Source organism: Zalophus californianus, chromosome 1, assembly GCF_009762305.2.
Source record: "Zalophus californianus isolate mZalCal1 chromosome 1, mZalCal1.pri.v2, whole genome shotgun sequence".
NCBI classification, from domain to species: domain Eukaryota; kingdom Metazoa; phylum Chordata; class Mammalia; order Carnivora; family Otariidae; genus Zalophus; species Zalophus californianus.
Genome location: NC_045595.1, coordinates 137,510,222 through 137,526,465, shown reverse-complemented (window position 1 = coordinate 137,526,465; position 16,244 = coordinate 137,510,222). Strand labels below are relative to the sequence as shown.

The 16,244-nt window shown below is 47.4% G+C and overlaps 1 protein-coding gene across 6 annotated transcripts in view; it reads left to right on the top strand.

The window, feature by feature from the left end:
* MASP1 (mannan binding lectin serine peptidase 1) overlaps window positions 1–16,244 on the top strand; it is a 62,243-nt gene that overhangs the window by 30,847 nt on the left and 15,152 nt on the right. For 4 of the 6 annotated variants that reach the window (XM_027584468.2, XM_027584466.2, XM_027584467.2 and 1 more), the window contains 6 exons: window positions 2,184–2,380; window positions 3,859–4,006; window positions 5,327–5,445; window positions 6,381–6,459; window positions 12,733–12,870; window positions 13,700–13,774. In XM_027584468.2, the coding sequence (XP_027440269.2) occupies window positions 2,184–2,380; window positions 3,859–4,006; window positions 5,327–5,445; window positions 6,381–6,459; window positions 12,733–12,870; window positions 13,700–13,774 (756 nt within the window). Of the gene's footprint in view, window positions 1–2,183; window positions 2,381–3,858; window positions 4,007–5,326; window positions 5,446–6,380; window positions 6,460–8,917; window positions 12,193–12,732; window positions 12,871–13,699; window positions 13,775–16,244 lie in introns of those variants that run through there. The other 2 variants (XR_003518104.2, XR_003518105.2) reach the window with 2 other exon arrangements.

Here is a 16,244-nt window from a genome sequence, read left to right as displayed (position 1 = left end):
GTGGGGCCTGCGGATCACACTCTATAGCACCATTTTGTGCCATGTTTCCCAATAAGATTAAGCGAGACTCAGAGGAGGGACGGATGTGGAGTAGGAACAATTAGAAATGAAGCCAGAGATCTCTGCCTCAGATACCACATGGACGAAGATGCGAAATGCCCACCAGCCGGGAAGTCCGGGTTCAGGTTCTCAAAGGACCACATTTGAGAAGCCCTAGCCTCTAGGCCATCTTTCTTCCTCAGCAGCAGGGATTTCTGCTCTCCTACTGTAGGTAACCAGCCTGGCCAAGTTATGGGAAAACCTAGGTTTCCCAGTCCCCTCTCTCTGAGCCATGAGCTTGATCTCACCCAGCAGTTCCTTTTCCTCTTCGCTCCCATGGTCTCCCAAGTTCCTCTGTGATCCAAAGAACCTCAGTCCAAAGGAAAGATGTAGGAGGAGAGAGGCAAAGAGAGACAGCAAGAAAATGCCCCATTCCTTCTATCTCTCTTCATTTTCATGTCTAGTCAACATGCCTACCCAGCTGTTGTGTCCAGGCAGGGCAGGGATGGAGAAATGGAGAAATGGAAGGCTTCAGCCACTTTCCATGAGAGCCTCCCTGGCTAGTGGGGTAATCCCCACAGAAGCAAATGGTGAAATGTAGTCAATGCTGTAAAAGAAGTGTGGGCTCAGCACAATCTGACCTGAGTCTACACGGCGTAGCGAGCAGACATGTCCCAGAGATAGTGGCCCTTGGCAGAGATGGGAGAAGGAAAAGGAGGGTGCTCCAGGCAGAGAGGACAGCTTCTGCAAACATTCAGAGGCCTGATAGAACTTGGCATATTTGGGGCATTGACAGCAGATTAGTATGGATGACTACAGGGTAAGGATCTGCGTTTTAGGAGGGTCACTTGGAAGCCAACTAAGGTATCATTGGAGGAGAGCAGGGCTGGAAACAAGGCTTCCTTTCCTTCCTCCTTCAAAAAGTTCCCTTGCTTCTGAATAAAACCCTCATGTGACTCATCATTATAAAGCAGGCACGTACAGGAGTTTTCTTCAAGAGGGCTATATTTTCCATGGTTTTCATTCAGTAGATGTTTATTGAGTATCTACTACATGTTAAGTACAGTGGGGGCTAAGAATGAGCAGAGCTTCTCAATCGTTGTTTTCCGTTTCTCCTCTGCCTCCAGGAGCCTTTTTAAACATTATTTTCCTAATTTCCCCTACCCGTGAAATTTTAATACCACAGATAATACTATATATGAGTTTATGTACTCTGTCCATCTGTGTATTATGCATAAAAAGAGTAACCCCTCCAAACAATTTTAGCCCCCATGGGGGCAATGTCAGCCCTCAGAGAGTGCTTGAGGTAGGAAATGAAAAGAGATGAGGATTCAAAAGCCCTCTCCTAACCATGCTCTGAAGCTCACAGCTATAGGACTTCACGTTAGCCCTGCCCCCTCTCTGAGCCAATTTTGTCACTTGCAAATGAGCACAATAAACAGGGGCTTAGAAAGGATTGACATCCCAGATCTAGGATGGGTCAGCCCAAAGAGAAAGGTTTGGTGCCCAATAAAGGGTCTTTGCAGGGCTAAGCCACGGCCAGGATCCCAGGACACTGGGTCCTTGTTGCAGCTAAGTGGGGAACAAAGCAGAATCCCTGAACTCAGGGAACGTACAATCTAGTGGGGGCAAGAAAATCCACCGGCAAATATGTTGCATAATGTCAGGTAGTTGTCAGCAGCAAGAGGAGAAACAGCAAGTCCAGGGGCCAGAGAGTGAGGGTATGTGTGAGGGTCCTGTGTTGGATGAAGGATCAGGAAGACTTTGAACAGACAATGGAGTCCTGGGCTGAGGGGAAAACAAGACAAAGTAGGTCCAGATGTCTCCCCCTACCACTCCATCTCAAAACCTTTCCATCTCAGACCTCTCCTGCCCCCTCACTGATACCAGAGAATCTGATAAGAAGGCTTATCACACTTACAGCCTTTGAGTCTTGCTTGATTCTGAAAATTACTAGGTGTGTGACCTTGGATAAATTACTTCTCCCTGAACTTCAGTCTCCCCATCCGTAAAATGGGGATAGTGATGCCTTCCCTGATTGCCTCTCAGGACCAGTGGGAAAAAATTGTACCGTAGCAGATAAGGGAGGGGTTGCTGTGGCCATGGTTGTGATGTGCCACTTTGCTCTGGTATGTTTCCCACAGTGGAGTGCAGTGACAACCTCTTTACCCAGAGGACTGGCGTGATCACCAGCCCGGACTTCCCCAACCCTTATCCTAAGAGCTCAGAATGCTTCTACACGATAGAGCTAGAGGAGGGTTTCATGGTCAGCCTGCAGTTCGAGGACATTTTCGACATTGAGGATCATCCCGAGGTGTCCTGCCCCTATGACTACATCAAGGTAAGCCTACAATGGATGCTGGGAAATCTTGGCTGAATTGGGAAAATTGATATTCTTGGCCCTCTACCTTCTCCCAGGATAGGGGACCAAGCTGCTATCTTCCCAAAATAGCATCTACTTACTTAAAATAGCATCACCAGCTTAATCAGATCCAGCCTAGGGATCTTCCCTGATTGACACTAGCTCCTTGGCCACCTGTAAAATCCCTTTTGCCATGTTAATTGACATCATCATGAAGTGATGGTCACAGGGAAGGTGAAGGTCACAGGGACCATCTTAGAATTCTGCCTACCACACACAGTATCCCATGAGCATTGCTGTGAGCCTTCTCCAGGCATTTAACCTAATGGGGCTTCACTTTTTCCCCTATCCACAATAAGGGTGATAAGATGGAGATACTACCCAGGATTGTAGAAGTCACCAGGTGAGGTTCAGGAGTCCTGGTCCTTGGAGATGGAAAGAAAAAGAGTTAGAGGACCTGGGCCTGGGAGTCAGGAAATCCAGATCAGTTAATAGTGCCTACTTCCTTCCCTCCATTCCCCACTGACTCCATCCCAGGCTAAACCCCATTATCTCCGCTGCAAAGCTTCCAGCTGGTTTTCTTGCTTCCACCCTTGCCCTACATAGTCTGCTCTCCATGGCACTGAGGCTGATCTTTATAAAAGCCAAATTAATTCAGGATTGCTCTTGGAAGTAAATGTTGATTGCTCAACACAATGTGGCCGTTTGCCTGTCTTTCCTACCTCATGCTATGGTACTCCCTCTGTTTCAGCCACTCTGGCTTCCTTTCTGTTGTTAATACTTGCTGAGCCCTTTCCCACCTTTGACCTTGACCTTTACATATGCTGTTTTCTCTGCCTGGAAAGCATTCTCCCCTCTTCCTTATGTCTCAGTTCCAATGTCACCTCCTCAAAGAAGCCATTCGTGACCACCTATTTAAAGTTTTATTAAAAAATAAATAAAGTGTAATCTATTATATAAATAATAAATTAGATAGGTTACTTAGATTTTATTACATAAATTATAAATATATAGCATATATTTATATTATATGTATATACCGTCCTGTTTATTTTTATAATTCTTGCCACAGCATGTAATTATTTTGCTTATTATTTATTGTCAGTCCCAGCCCCCCATCCTTGCCATCCTCGACTAGACTGCAGGTTCTTTGAGAGCGAGACCTTTTCTATCCTATGCACCTGGACAGGGCTCTGTCCCTTTCTGAGCCATAGAATGTTCATCTTTGAGCAGAGGGTTATTAGCCTGCCTCATCCACCTCCAAGGCTATTGTAATCTCTAAATGAGAGAGTGGCAATGGAACTGTTTGGTGAATGATAACGCCCACTAAAAACATGAGCGAATACTATGGGTTCACATGGAGACTTCCAGAAACCCAGGGTGCGGTATAGAGATGGCCCCAGCAGCTGCCACCACTGCTCAGATGTGACCCTTTTTCTCTGCCTTGCCCCTCACAGATTAAAGCTGGTCCAAAAGTTCTGGGGCCCTTCTGCGGAGAGAGAGCACCAGAACCCATCAATACCCAGAGCCACAGCGTCCAGATCCTATTCCGCAGCGACAACTCAGGGGAGAACCGAGGCTGGAGGCTCTCATACAGGGCGACAGGTAACACAGCCTCTCTCTCTCCGTGGGTCGTGCTTGGTCACTGTGCTCAGCCCTTGTGTGGCGGTGGCTGAGGGATGAGCGGGGCAGGCCTGGGGACTCCTCTGGGGATGTGGCAGGACCCCCCAGCTCTGCTACAGAGGAGTGTGGAACCAGGTACATTCTCTCTCCTGACTCAGTTTCCCATCCCTAAAAGGGGCACAAGGGCAGCAATAATGGTGGGTTTAGACTAGACATAGTTCTCAAACTTACTACACTTCCGAATCACACAAGAAGATTTAAGAAACAACAAACAAACGAACAAACCCACCTTATTTCCTGAATTCTACTCTCACTCACTCTGATTCATTGGGCCTGGAGAGAATCCTCCCAACTCAGCCCTCTCCAAGCCTGGGGCAAGAATTTGAGTGTGGGCCCGTAGCTCATAATGTTTCATCATGGCGGTTTGAGTCCTGTGGTCCCGGACTGGCAGCATTCACAGGCCTCATTCCCCAGTACCCCAAGGCAGCCAGTCCTGCCCCAAACCCTGATAGAGTCATTTGCCCCAGGAGTCTGCAGTAAGCCTCGGAAGAAGAGGGTGCTGGGCGTGGCTAATACAGCTTATAGATCCTGGTCTGATATCCTGGCCTTGCCTGCATTATCACATTGGCGCCAAGTTCTAGGGAAAGGAATGAAGAGACTATTAACAGAGAGTTTGTCCAGGAAAAAAATGTCAGGGATAGACTCAGCCCGGGAATCCTGTCCAACGTAGCCTTTGGAAGGGAGAGTTCAGAGGCATATGGTCACAGTCTCTAACACTTTTAAGAATGGTCTTGGGGAGAAAGAGTGATTAAAGGCATCCTGAGGAGCCCAAGAAGACAAACTCTGCCCCATGAGAGCAAATTACAAGGATATAGATTTTAGTTGAATAGGAAAACACCGTTCCTGAGGAGTCCAGTAAGAAAGGTACAGGTTTGGGAGGTATTGAGCTCCCTGTCACTATAGGAATGCAAATAGGTGTTTGATGTCTACTATAGAAGATGTTGTAAAGGCAGTCTCAGACAAGGGTTGCACTCAATGACATTTAATATGCTGCTGAACCCTGAGTCGTGATGAAATCATTTGGCCAAACACCTCATTTTACAGAAGAGGAACTAGAGGTCCAAGTTGGAAAGTCTCCTGCTCAAGGTTCCAGACTAAGTCTTTAGGGCCTAGAAGGTGTAGGCCCCCAACACCCAGGTCTGTGGGTTTCCCCTGCACCACACCTTGCACTGCGGGGGCTGGCTGCCTGCTGCAGACTTTTCCTTGTTTTCTTGCCCACCGTCCTTTCGTTGCTCCCATCAGGGAACGAGTGCCCAGAGCCAGAGCCTCCTGTCCACGGGAAAATTGAGCCCCTGCAAACCACGTATTCCTTCAAAGACCAGGTGCTCATCAGCTGTGACACAGGCTACAAAGTGCTGAAGGTACAGGGTGCTGCTGGGGGAGGAAGAGCCACCAGGCCAGAGAAATGCTCCAGTGCCTCCCAAGGCAGATGGGCTTCCAGGACTGGTCATGGCCCCACCACAGTATTCGCTAACTACCCCATAAACTTCCAACGTGTTCCGGAAATTCCAGTCCTCTGAAAATCCAAAGCGTGCGTCCCAGATTTTCACATCTGGAAATGGCACAGAAGTCTTGGGCTGATTTGAATTTCAAAAACAAAGGACAAAGGACAAACAACCTTAACAGAGTTCATCAATCAGGCTTACTGGGGGAAACTGGGACAGGAAGTGGAGATTTTAGAGGTGGCAGATAGACATTGCTCACTCTCCTAGGAGTCACCCGGCTAACTTAAAAATAATACAAAATCACCTCCCAGGCCCCTCACTTGAGATGAATTAAAGCAGAATCTCTGGGGCGGGGGCGGTGATTGGTTTTTCTGTTATGTTACCCAGGTGAGTCCAGTGTGAGCCAAACTAGAGGAAGGCTCTCAAGGAATGGGCCTCCACGTGGGGTCCCCACCACAGCATCACATCACTTATTAGAAATGCAAACCATGCTCTCCAAGCCGGACCCACTGAATCAGAAACTCTGGGGGTGGGGCCCAGGAGTCTGCAAAAGATCCTGATGCCTACTCATATTTGAGAGGCACTACTCTAGAAGGGGAGTCAGGGGTACCGGGTTCCCCTCCCAGACAGTTGTCCAAGCCCTTTCTTCCACACAGTCCTTGCCCTTCTCCAGAGTAGGAATGGGGACTATGAATCTCTTTTTTTCTTATCAAGCTTGACCTTGGAGGCCCATGGTTGGAAAATCTCAGTCAAGGACAACCGGTTTGGAATTTGAGCTGGTTATACTGGGAGACAACCACCGAGCCCACCCCTTCTCCTTCTTACCATAACTTCTTCACGTTTCTTCCTAGGATAATGTGGAGATGGATACATTCCAGATCGAGTGTCTGAAGGATGGGACGTGGAGTAACAGGATTCCCACCTGTAAAAGTAAGAAAGCAAAATTGGTCTATGATAAGGATAAGGAGCCCCCTAGCACTCGTGGGTTCCAACCAGAGACCACACAAGGGTGAAAACCTGACAGGTGCGCTCAAAGAGGGGTGCGGGCAGGAATTCAGTAAACACATGAGGGCTGGACCAAAAGGCTATTAATGTTTCTTTGAGCAAGAAGACATCAAGGTTCCAAAAGAAACTTTTTGTTGGTCCCAGTTTACTTCCTACATGCTAATTTCACCTCTGTCTACGGACAGGTTGCCAGACTTGCTAAAGGAATGAGTAGCTTGTCCCCAGGTTTGAAACCAGCTCTGGCAATTGCTAATTCAGGAAACTATTTCAGCACAAGTGCCCAGAGCTCAGTGACCTTGCCAGTCTCCATGTGGCCATCAGCCATAACCCACTAAGGTTTCTGGAACAGCTCAGGATTCAAGGCCCTCCCACTGTGAGGTCAGTGCAGTGGGTCTGTGTAAAGCAGGGGACACAGCTCCGCAGGGGCTCTTGAGACCCAGAGTTCTTGCCTTGGCTCTGCTCCCGACCCACCCTGCGACCATGGACAAGATCCTTCACCTCAAATGTAAAATAAAAAGTTGAACTAGCTTCAATACTCTAGAATATATAGAGGTGTCTCTCAAATAATGTAGTCCATATAAATCCCTTAGTGAGCATTGTAAAAATATAGATTACCAGCCACCACCCTGTTCCCTTCTCCAGGTAGTTCTGGTTCCAGACTTGTAAAGACCAGTTTTAGGAAATTCATTATGGCAGCAGTGAGGAAGGGAGGTGTGGTGATGGGAAGGGAAGGAAGAGAAGAGGAAAGGGGAGGATTGGCTTTAGGATGGAGAGGTGAGAAGTCAAGAGTTAGGGTTGGTCCCGTCCAGCCCCGTTTCATGACTACATATAAACTGTGGAGTGGTGTCCTTGTCCCTTCTTCTAAAAGGCTCAAATTCCATAAGCAGACAGATTGACTCCCACAGTCACAGGGGGACACTGTCAGCGTGAACTCTTTTGAGGCAAATCCCAGGCAGAATTTTGGAAAATATTCTTGCTTTTTAATTTTTCTTTTTTAACATGATGATGTGGCTGGAGTCAGAGCACAGTGTGGGAAAGGGGGGCATCTTATGGCTTCAACAAACATTTCCTGGATGCCTATAGGGAATTCAGATAGAAAAGACAAGGTCCAGACACTGAGGACCTCAAATGCTAGGAGACACATCCACCACCTCATCCAACGTGTGGCTCATGTGTAGTGCTGCGACTGAGTTCTGCGGGAAGCACTGTGCGGGGCAAAGCAAGGGGGCATTCTGAAGGAGGAAGGGAAAGAGAATGCGGTGTGTGGAGGACAGGGTATTTTTAAAGTCAGGAAGTTCTGGATCAAATCCAGACTCAACCAGTTGAATGTTCCCAAGCAATGTACTCGGACTTTTGGCCTCAGTTTCCCGCATTCTTGATTCTTCGAAGGAACAATTGAGTTACCGTACATATCATACCTGTGGACCAACCAGGAATAAGTGAAAGCCCAATAAAAGCTTCTTTCTCCACCCACCCCCCACACCAAACCTCCTCATTAGGCAGAGGGTTGGTTTCTCTCGTTCATGCTTTTGGAAGGTAGAAAACTCTAATAATAATTTTTCCCCTAATAAAGCATGCACACTTTTTTTTTATTGTAACAGAAGAGCTGATAAGAGTAACACGCTACTGTATTTGATGGTACCATTTTATGCAACTTATGTTAGTATACAAAAGAATGCCTGTCATTTTGTACTAAAGGAAAGAGGAATTTTTTTTTCTCCTGGATATGACCTAGTTCTTCCAGGATAGCCCCAATTACGATTATTAGAATCCCCATTCAGACATTCCTGGTGGCTCTGCTCATTCACTGAGCAGGTTCTTACTAAGCTCTCTCTGCCCCAGGCATGGGCTGGGTCCTAAGGGAGGTGCAAAGATGAGCAAGACTGAGAAATTTCAAGTCCCTGGGGATTGTGGGAAAGAGGTGGGGCACAGACAGGAAGTGTGCATGTGTGTTGAAGTAACTTACACTGGAATAGGAAGTGGAAATTATGGGTTGTTGTCCCGACCCTGCCTCCACCTTGCCACGGTGACCCAAGACAAGTCCTGCTCCACCCTGAATGCCGCGTGTCAAATGAAGGTTTGGACCAGATGAATACAAAGCTTGCTCCAGGGGCAGAATGCTGTAATCCTCATGAGCCAGGATTTATAACTGTGCAAATTCTCAGAATGGTACAAATTCCACAATCCCAAACTGCCACCCACACCGGCTGTACCTCAACTGCATTCTTAGTCTAGTGGAGCGATTTCTGTATTTCCTGCATGAACTGTTTCTGCTTTGCTTGCTAATTTTTCTCTTTCTCTTCTTTTTCTCTCTCTCTCTTCTTCTCTCTGCTTCCTTTCCCTGCACCTCCTGACCCTTCTTTGATCTTCACCCTGGTGGCAGAAACCGAAATGGATGAGGAGAACGAACTCGGGTCAGAGCAAGAGACAGAGTGAATGACGGGACCCCACAGAGTGCAGACATCCAGGAATGGACCACTCACAAGACCCTGGGGCCCCAGAGCTACTGCACCCCTCCCCACCCCGCCAACACTCCATTTCCAATTTCTGTGCGGATTAGTGTGGATGCTGAACCAGGCAACACAGTCAAGCAGTTGAAACTGCTGTGTAAAGGACAATTCTCCACTGGAGGGCTCACTCATCATTCAATCAGTACGCTGGAAAATAATGAGAGGACGAGGGGGATTTTTTTTTTTTTTTTTTTTTTTTTAGCACTTCCAAGTGGACAGTGCTCTTCTCAAAGGACAGATGACTTTGGTCCTAGAGACCCACGATTTCATATACAACCACATGCCCCTAGGCTGACCAGGTCAAGTGGGCCCTGGTTCCTAATCCACTCCACACTTGAAGCTGAAATGAGCCAGAAGGCCTGTGACTTGATGACTTTAATATTTTTATCTGTTGCTACTTTCTAACAACCAGGAGTAGGTGAAACTAACAATAACTCATAGAGCGTAGGTTTTGTAGGAAACCTAGACATAGCCTCATCCATGTAATTTTCTATTCCACCTGCACCTAACCCGGAGCTGAAAGTGCATTATCAGAGGTTCTTTCCTCTGGGCCGGGGCTTACAAATCTTGCATTTCTGAAAACTCGCTGATTAAAGGTTTCAAAAAGAGGTCTCACCCTCAAAAGCAGCAGTCCTCAGCTTTGGTGCCGTGGGACATCACTGGGTCCCACGATAAAGGGCTCTGTAGCGGCGGTGGGAACCTCTGCTTCAGCCTGAACAAAACCGGAATAGACGTATCAGAGAAGCCATGCATTACGCTGTGACTACTCAGTCTGTGTGGTGATTACATGGGCTCTTGATGCAGTCAGAACCCTGCAAGGGTGGACAATGGCAGGTGCATAGATTGTGGTGCTAGCCAAGGGCAGGGGTGCCCCTGAGAGCAGAGAGGAGGTGGTCAGTAAAGATGAGCATCAGTTCAATCAATATGGTTATGTCCCCAAAGCGTAACAGATATTGTACTCAGTGAGACAGAGGGAATCCTAATTTAGGCAGAAGATTTGATATGGGCCCCAATAATGGCAATACGGGGCAACATAAGATAAATGCGTCAGAGAGATGAGTGTGAATAGAGGCCTCTGTAAGGAGAAAGGAGGAGGCAGCCCTATCCAATTAGAAGACTGCAAAAAGACTCTCAAGAAGAAGCAGTGTTTGATCAAGGCCTCGAGGTGGCCAGAGCATGGACCCCAGGGGTTCTGGTGTGGGGAAAGCAGGTGAGGGAGCGGCACAGTGAGGGCTGTGTGATGCTGGAGCTCAGGTGCACCGAGGACTGGGACGAAGAGGTGCTGGGGTAGGGGGCCGTCCCTGAGGCCGCAGGGCCGAGGGGAGCTCATGGGGCGTCGTTCTCCAGGAAGCCCCAGATTGTGGCAGAGCACACTCAGGACGGCGGGTCAAGAAAGATGTGTCTGAAGGAAAATAAATGTCAGCCAGAGATGACAGCAGAGACAGAGTGTGGGGTGGTATATCCCATCCCAGGGAATGAGGAGAAAGGGAGGCCAAGGGAATAGAAACATGGAGGACATTTTGATTCCAAGGTGTGGAAGTGGCCAGAGGGAACGTTAGGGAAAGGGTGAGACCCTTCCTAAAGCAAAGAAGCAAGACCAGCTGAGGAAGCGGCCTCTGGGTGTAGCATCTTTGATTGTGCCAGGGCTCAAGGCCCCTTGGAAAGGGAAGTCATCCCCAGGTCCCAGAGAGACATGGCCGTTCACCTGCCACAGTAGACTTGGGAGTAGAAGCATACCACCCCCCACTCACCATAGCCAAGCTGAAGCGACCCTCTATTTTATACTACTTTTCACCTCTATCTGGCTGTAGGGCCAGCAAAGTTACTTCTCTGGAGTGATAGGAAAGCAGGCCCTCAACTCAGGAAATAACTCCCCACCCTTGCTGGCCAAGTAACAGGCTCTCAATAGCCTGACCAGCTAGCCGTGTCCAAGGCCAACACTGCAATTCCTCCCCCTGGAACTAGGTATTAGGTTCAGAGAATACTCTAGGCAAAATGAACCCCTAGGCCAACGTTAGGAGAGACGAGAGTAATACCAAGATCCAGGCACCAGTCAATGGCATTTCCTAAAAAAGGAAGAAAAATCTGCTTTGAGACTCAGCAAGAAAATACATTTAAAACTGTGTTATGGCTTTAAATAATAGCTATTATCGCCTTTCGTGGTCCTAGTGCTGACTCTCACTCACACAGTGTGGAAGAGTGTCTCCATTTCTGGGTGATCAAAACGAACGGGAACGATTTGTCCAAGGGGATTAGAGGTCAAGACCAAAGATTAACCAGTTCTCTCGGCTTTTGCCTTCCTTGTGGATAGGAGGCACCTGTTTTACTCTCTTAGCCTTCACCCCTCTCCTCCACAATGGAGGGCCTTGGAGTCACCTCTGCTTTAGATTAGGTAACTCTTTATTCAATCAAAATGATGAATTTAGAGTTCTAAATTTAAAAACTACAATTTCTGGGTAACATCTCAAGGGCAAATTGCCCTCTTTCTGTGTCCCAAGGAGCGGGGAAACTGGAAATGCTTCTTTTTGGAATGCTGTCCTCTGAAATAACCAGGAGATTAATAGCTAATTAATAGCTAATTACCCAGTTAATATTGATTTTAAGCCATTTTAAGTAGAAAAGAGATCCTTAAGAACTGTTCAGTTGGTTTTCTTAAAAGAACACTGAGTTTAAAGTCAGGTCTAGTTTTCTGATTGTAACTCGCTGTGTGATCTTAGGCCAGCCAAGTCTCCTCTCTGAGCTCATCTGTAAAGTTAAAATGATATTCTGGATTGTCTGCCTTGGGGTTCCTTATCAACTACAAAGTTCCATGATTCTTCTATGATTCTCCAACTCTGGCATAGCCTGTTGGACCTAAGATGAAGATGTCCTTAGAAGTGAACACCACTCCCTAAAGGAAGCTCCCGAAGAGGCCCTGACAAATTGGGGCCTCAGCCTGTGACTTGGCTTCTGACAGACTCATGCTGGACTCTGGGCTGACAATGCCCCTAAGACCACCTCTGAGGAGCAGGCATCCTACAGCGAGGGCCAACATCCAGCCCCCAGCAATTGGAGAACATAAGCAGGTGAACAATGAGAACTTAGTCTACCCCGGATCTCACCTCCTGCCTTCTGTGACCAAGCAAGATGCCTATGGAGAGCCAGCAGGGTGGGGTCCTGTACTCATGCAGGAGCTGCTTTCTTTCTGTTTGATTTCGGTTTTTGTATGCCAAGCACCAATGTGAGCACATTAACTGCTCTTACTCAGCATGTGTTCGGTCAGGAAGAACTGAAGATTCTTCTGTTTGTGTCAGCCAGAGTTTTTTCGCTGAGCTAGAGGCCTCGTGCTTGGGCAGCAGTGACTAAGAGGATTGCGTAATAGAACTGAAGTCAAGGAAAGGGCTATGTGGGGGAAAGTCTGGGGTCTGCTTAAATCTCAGGAGTCCTGCCCCTGCCCTGGAGTTGGCACCAGGCCAGGTGAGTTGGCCACACGGTAGTGCCACAGTGGATGGGAGAGACCCCAAAAGCAGCACCACCCCAAGGCAGACCATCCCCAATGCACAGGCCCTGTACCATCCTCATAGACTATAGCGTTGCTCTCTGCAGGTGTGTGTGGTGCACAACGTGCACATCTCTGTGAGACAGACCCACCATATGGCCCCAAGTAGAAGAGCAAAGGTTAATTGGGGGTGTCACTCTCTTTTCTCAGTTGCAGACTGTGGAGCCCCAGCAGAGCTGAAACATGGGCTGATCACCTTCTCCACCAGGAACAACCTTACCACATATAAATCTGAGATCCAGTACTCCTGCCAACAGCCGTACTATAAGATGCTCCACAATATCACAGGTGAGGCGTCCGTGCTAAACCAGCGCATTCCCGCCTCACACCATTTGGGTCTCAGGGTTGGACTGGGGGCTGCAGCAGCCAGACCACTGGCTGAAGTTTGGGAGGAACTGGGAGGAGAAACATTAGGGGGCATGCCTCACCTCTCCCTGCCTCAGGCTGATGTCCCAGGGGTTAGGCCACAGGGTACCCCAGTACCCTCACATGCACACCCAGAGCCCCTGGCAGAGAACGAACCCTCAGGGAGATGGCAAAGCCCTGCAGTTCTGCCTCCACCACAGACTGGTACTAAGAAAATTCTTCCAATTTCTCTAAACTTCCAAGTCCTCACTTTCCAAGAGGGGAGCAGCGGTATAATTCACAGAACTAATGTAAGACTCAGACAAGATGGTAGACACTAGTGTGGTTTCTTAAAAAGTTTATTAAGTGGGGAAAGGAGAGAAGGCAAGTGTGCCACAGAGAACTCTGGGGGACCTGGTGCCTGAGGGGGAGGAAGTGCCTGCTGGGGGTGCGGGGGCAGAGGGAGGAGCACCCTGCCCCCAGGCAGAAGTCTGATTGTGCAGAGCTTCAGGCACCCTGCTGAAGAGTGTGCTGTTTGTTTTTGAGGGCAATGGGGAGCCATTGGTGATTCTGAGCAGAGGGAAAGCATAGATACCCATTTTAGGAAGATCCTTCAGGTTTCAGGGAGCACTGGCTTAAAGAGAATGGCATCAGAGAGACTATTTGGAAGACGTGCAGTCATCCACCATAGAATTAAGAACCCAGATCTATTTTCTATGTGCTACAAATCAACCCTTTCTCCCTCTTCTCCCACCTTTTTTCACTCACCCAGGTATATATACCTGTTCTGCCCAAGGAGTCTGGATGAATGAAGTACTGGGGAGAAGCCAGCCCACATGCCTGCCAGGTACCTGACTCTCAAGTCCTCTGCCTCCAGGTCTCCCATCCAAGGTGCTCTGGCTGTTGATGGAGTGGGGATGGGGACCATGATGCTTTGGTTCTTTGTTAAAAGATACCTCAGAGAGCCAAGGATACAGAAGCCCAGCCTCACACCTTTGCAAACCAACGAGCTTCTATATTCAGCCTGTGCTATCACACCAAGAGCCTTCCTGTCTCCTTTCTCTGCAGTTCTGCTCCCTTCCTACCAGGTTTTCCCTCCAACAGTTTGTGTGTGCACCAGCTGTGCACCAGGGAAATCAGGAATGTGGGCATCCTGTCCTCAAGCACTCACTGTGCTGTAGAGGAGATGAGCAACGTAAGACAAATAACAAGTATAGGACAGAGTAAGAAGTTCTTCCAAAGAGCAACCTGTTCAAGTCTTACTGACTGCTACGACTCTATGGCTCACCTACTGACCCCACTTGAAAATGAAAAAAGAATTTTGTGGTAATAGAAAGTGTCACTATGCATAGAGATTTGGGGGACATTTTGTAGATATTTGCTTTAGCCTTAAAAGTATGGGTGATTTGCATTGCAATCATAGGGCACACTTACATTCAAATCGACTTACTAGGAAATTATAGCCTCAAATGCACACTGTAGGGTGAAACAAATAATCCACACCAAAAAAAAATTAATAGTCCAGGCACAGAAATTTATACTTGTAATAAAAGCAAGAATAGCACAATTGATTTAATTAATCAAGCAGAATTAATTGAAAGACACACCCATTCAGAGCAGCACTGGGGATCGATGCTGATCCCATCTGCATGTTCGCTGGAAAAGCAGCAAAGCAGGAGCTTTGCCGTGTAGTTAAATGTCGGGTGGCATTTGTATTTTATGAATTAGAGTGTTGGGAAAACTAAGTGTATTATCTGAATGGTACATTTTAGTAACCATCAATATCCACTCAGTAAGCTTCTAGATGTTAGATTTAGATGTTAAAATGGAAAGACTATGGAGTTGTCTGCCATTGTCCTTAAAAAACAAAGAAAATGTTAGCATTCCATGTTGGCCATCACAGTGGCTATGAGATCCTAGAGAAGGAGGAATTCACTGCATGTGGTAGTCTGGGAGTGGAGGGGTGAGCACTGGTTAGGAAGACTTCACTTGGGAGGGCTTTATGCCCAAGAAAGAACTTGGAGGAGGTGGAGCAGAGGAAAGGTCAACCCACTCATACTCTGCTGATTCCTATCATCTCATTTAGGCTTAGTCTGGAGCATACTCAAGGGCACAGTTGGTGAACCCTCAGAAAAGATAGGGGATGGTGGAGCTGTGGCAAACTGAAAAATCTAATTCCCATTTTGCTAAAATACCATGTGGGCCAAAGGAAAAAGCATTTCAGGCAGATTTCGTCCTGGGCAGCCATGTTGCAACCTCTGGAAGGGGAAGAGGCATTGAGCTGGGAGTCAGGGGTTTGGGTCCTAGTCCTGGTGCTATCATTTTCTTATTGTGATCTTTGATAAGTAATCTCACCTCTCTGAGGCTAGGATTCCATACCCCAGAAGTGAGGGAGCAGGACAAGGTGATCCATAACATTCTATGACCCTTAACAGTCATCATCCTCTATATTTATACAAAGCATCTTAGATACAGGGAGTCATGAAATTCTTTTAATACCTGGTATTGGGAAGAACCATGGTTCACCATTGGACCATGCCAGAGATTTCTAAATTCTTTCTTCCTAAAACATCAAAATTGAACACAGAAGCAAGCCAGAAAGGAGAAAGCCATTTTATCTAGCATCATAATATCCACCTTTCCAGGGAACCTTATTAAGCAAATATTATTTGCCCTTCATTTTACATGTGAGAAAACTGAGGAGCAGTGAGGTGTAATGATTTGCCCAAGGCTACCCACAGAGTTAGGGGCAGAGCTGGAAGGTGAAGCGAAGACTTTGATATAAGCACAAGCAATGCTGAGACGTTCTCGACTCTGATTGTGTTTCATGCCATCCTCATGGACCCAGAATTCTAGAATATCACATTTTTGTTTTAAGGACCCTCCCTCAGTACCTCCAGTGCTCTAGAGCCCGAATCTGGCTTCAGCACAGCTGAAGCTCTAGGTTTTCAAGAAGACACCTTTGTTCCAGGAAAGACTGGATGGAGAATGGTAGCAGCCAAAAAGAATGGCCTCATTTCAATGAGCTTTCTCAAAGCTCGTTGCATCATTCAACCTCTTGAAAGGACAAAAGCGTATCAAGAAGAAAAACAGACTCTAGTGGAGAAAATGAAGCAAGAGTTAGAAGAAATGGGCTCTTCTTCTGGCTCTGTCACTAATGACTGAGTATGTCACTTGTCTTCTCTGAACCTCGATTTCTGCATCTGTAAATTAGTGGTTCTCCAAGCTTCCCCAGCTCTGACATTGGCAAAAGGCACCATTCAGTGCTGGCTTTGTTGTAAACATGGACTCAGCCACAGGCCCGGCCCTCACCAGAT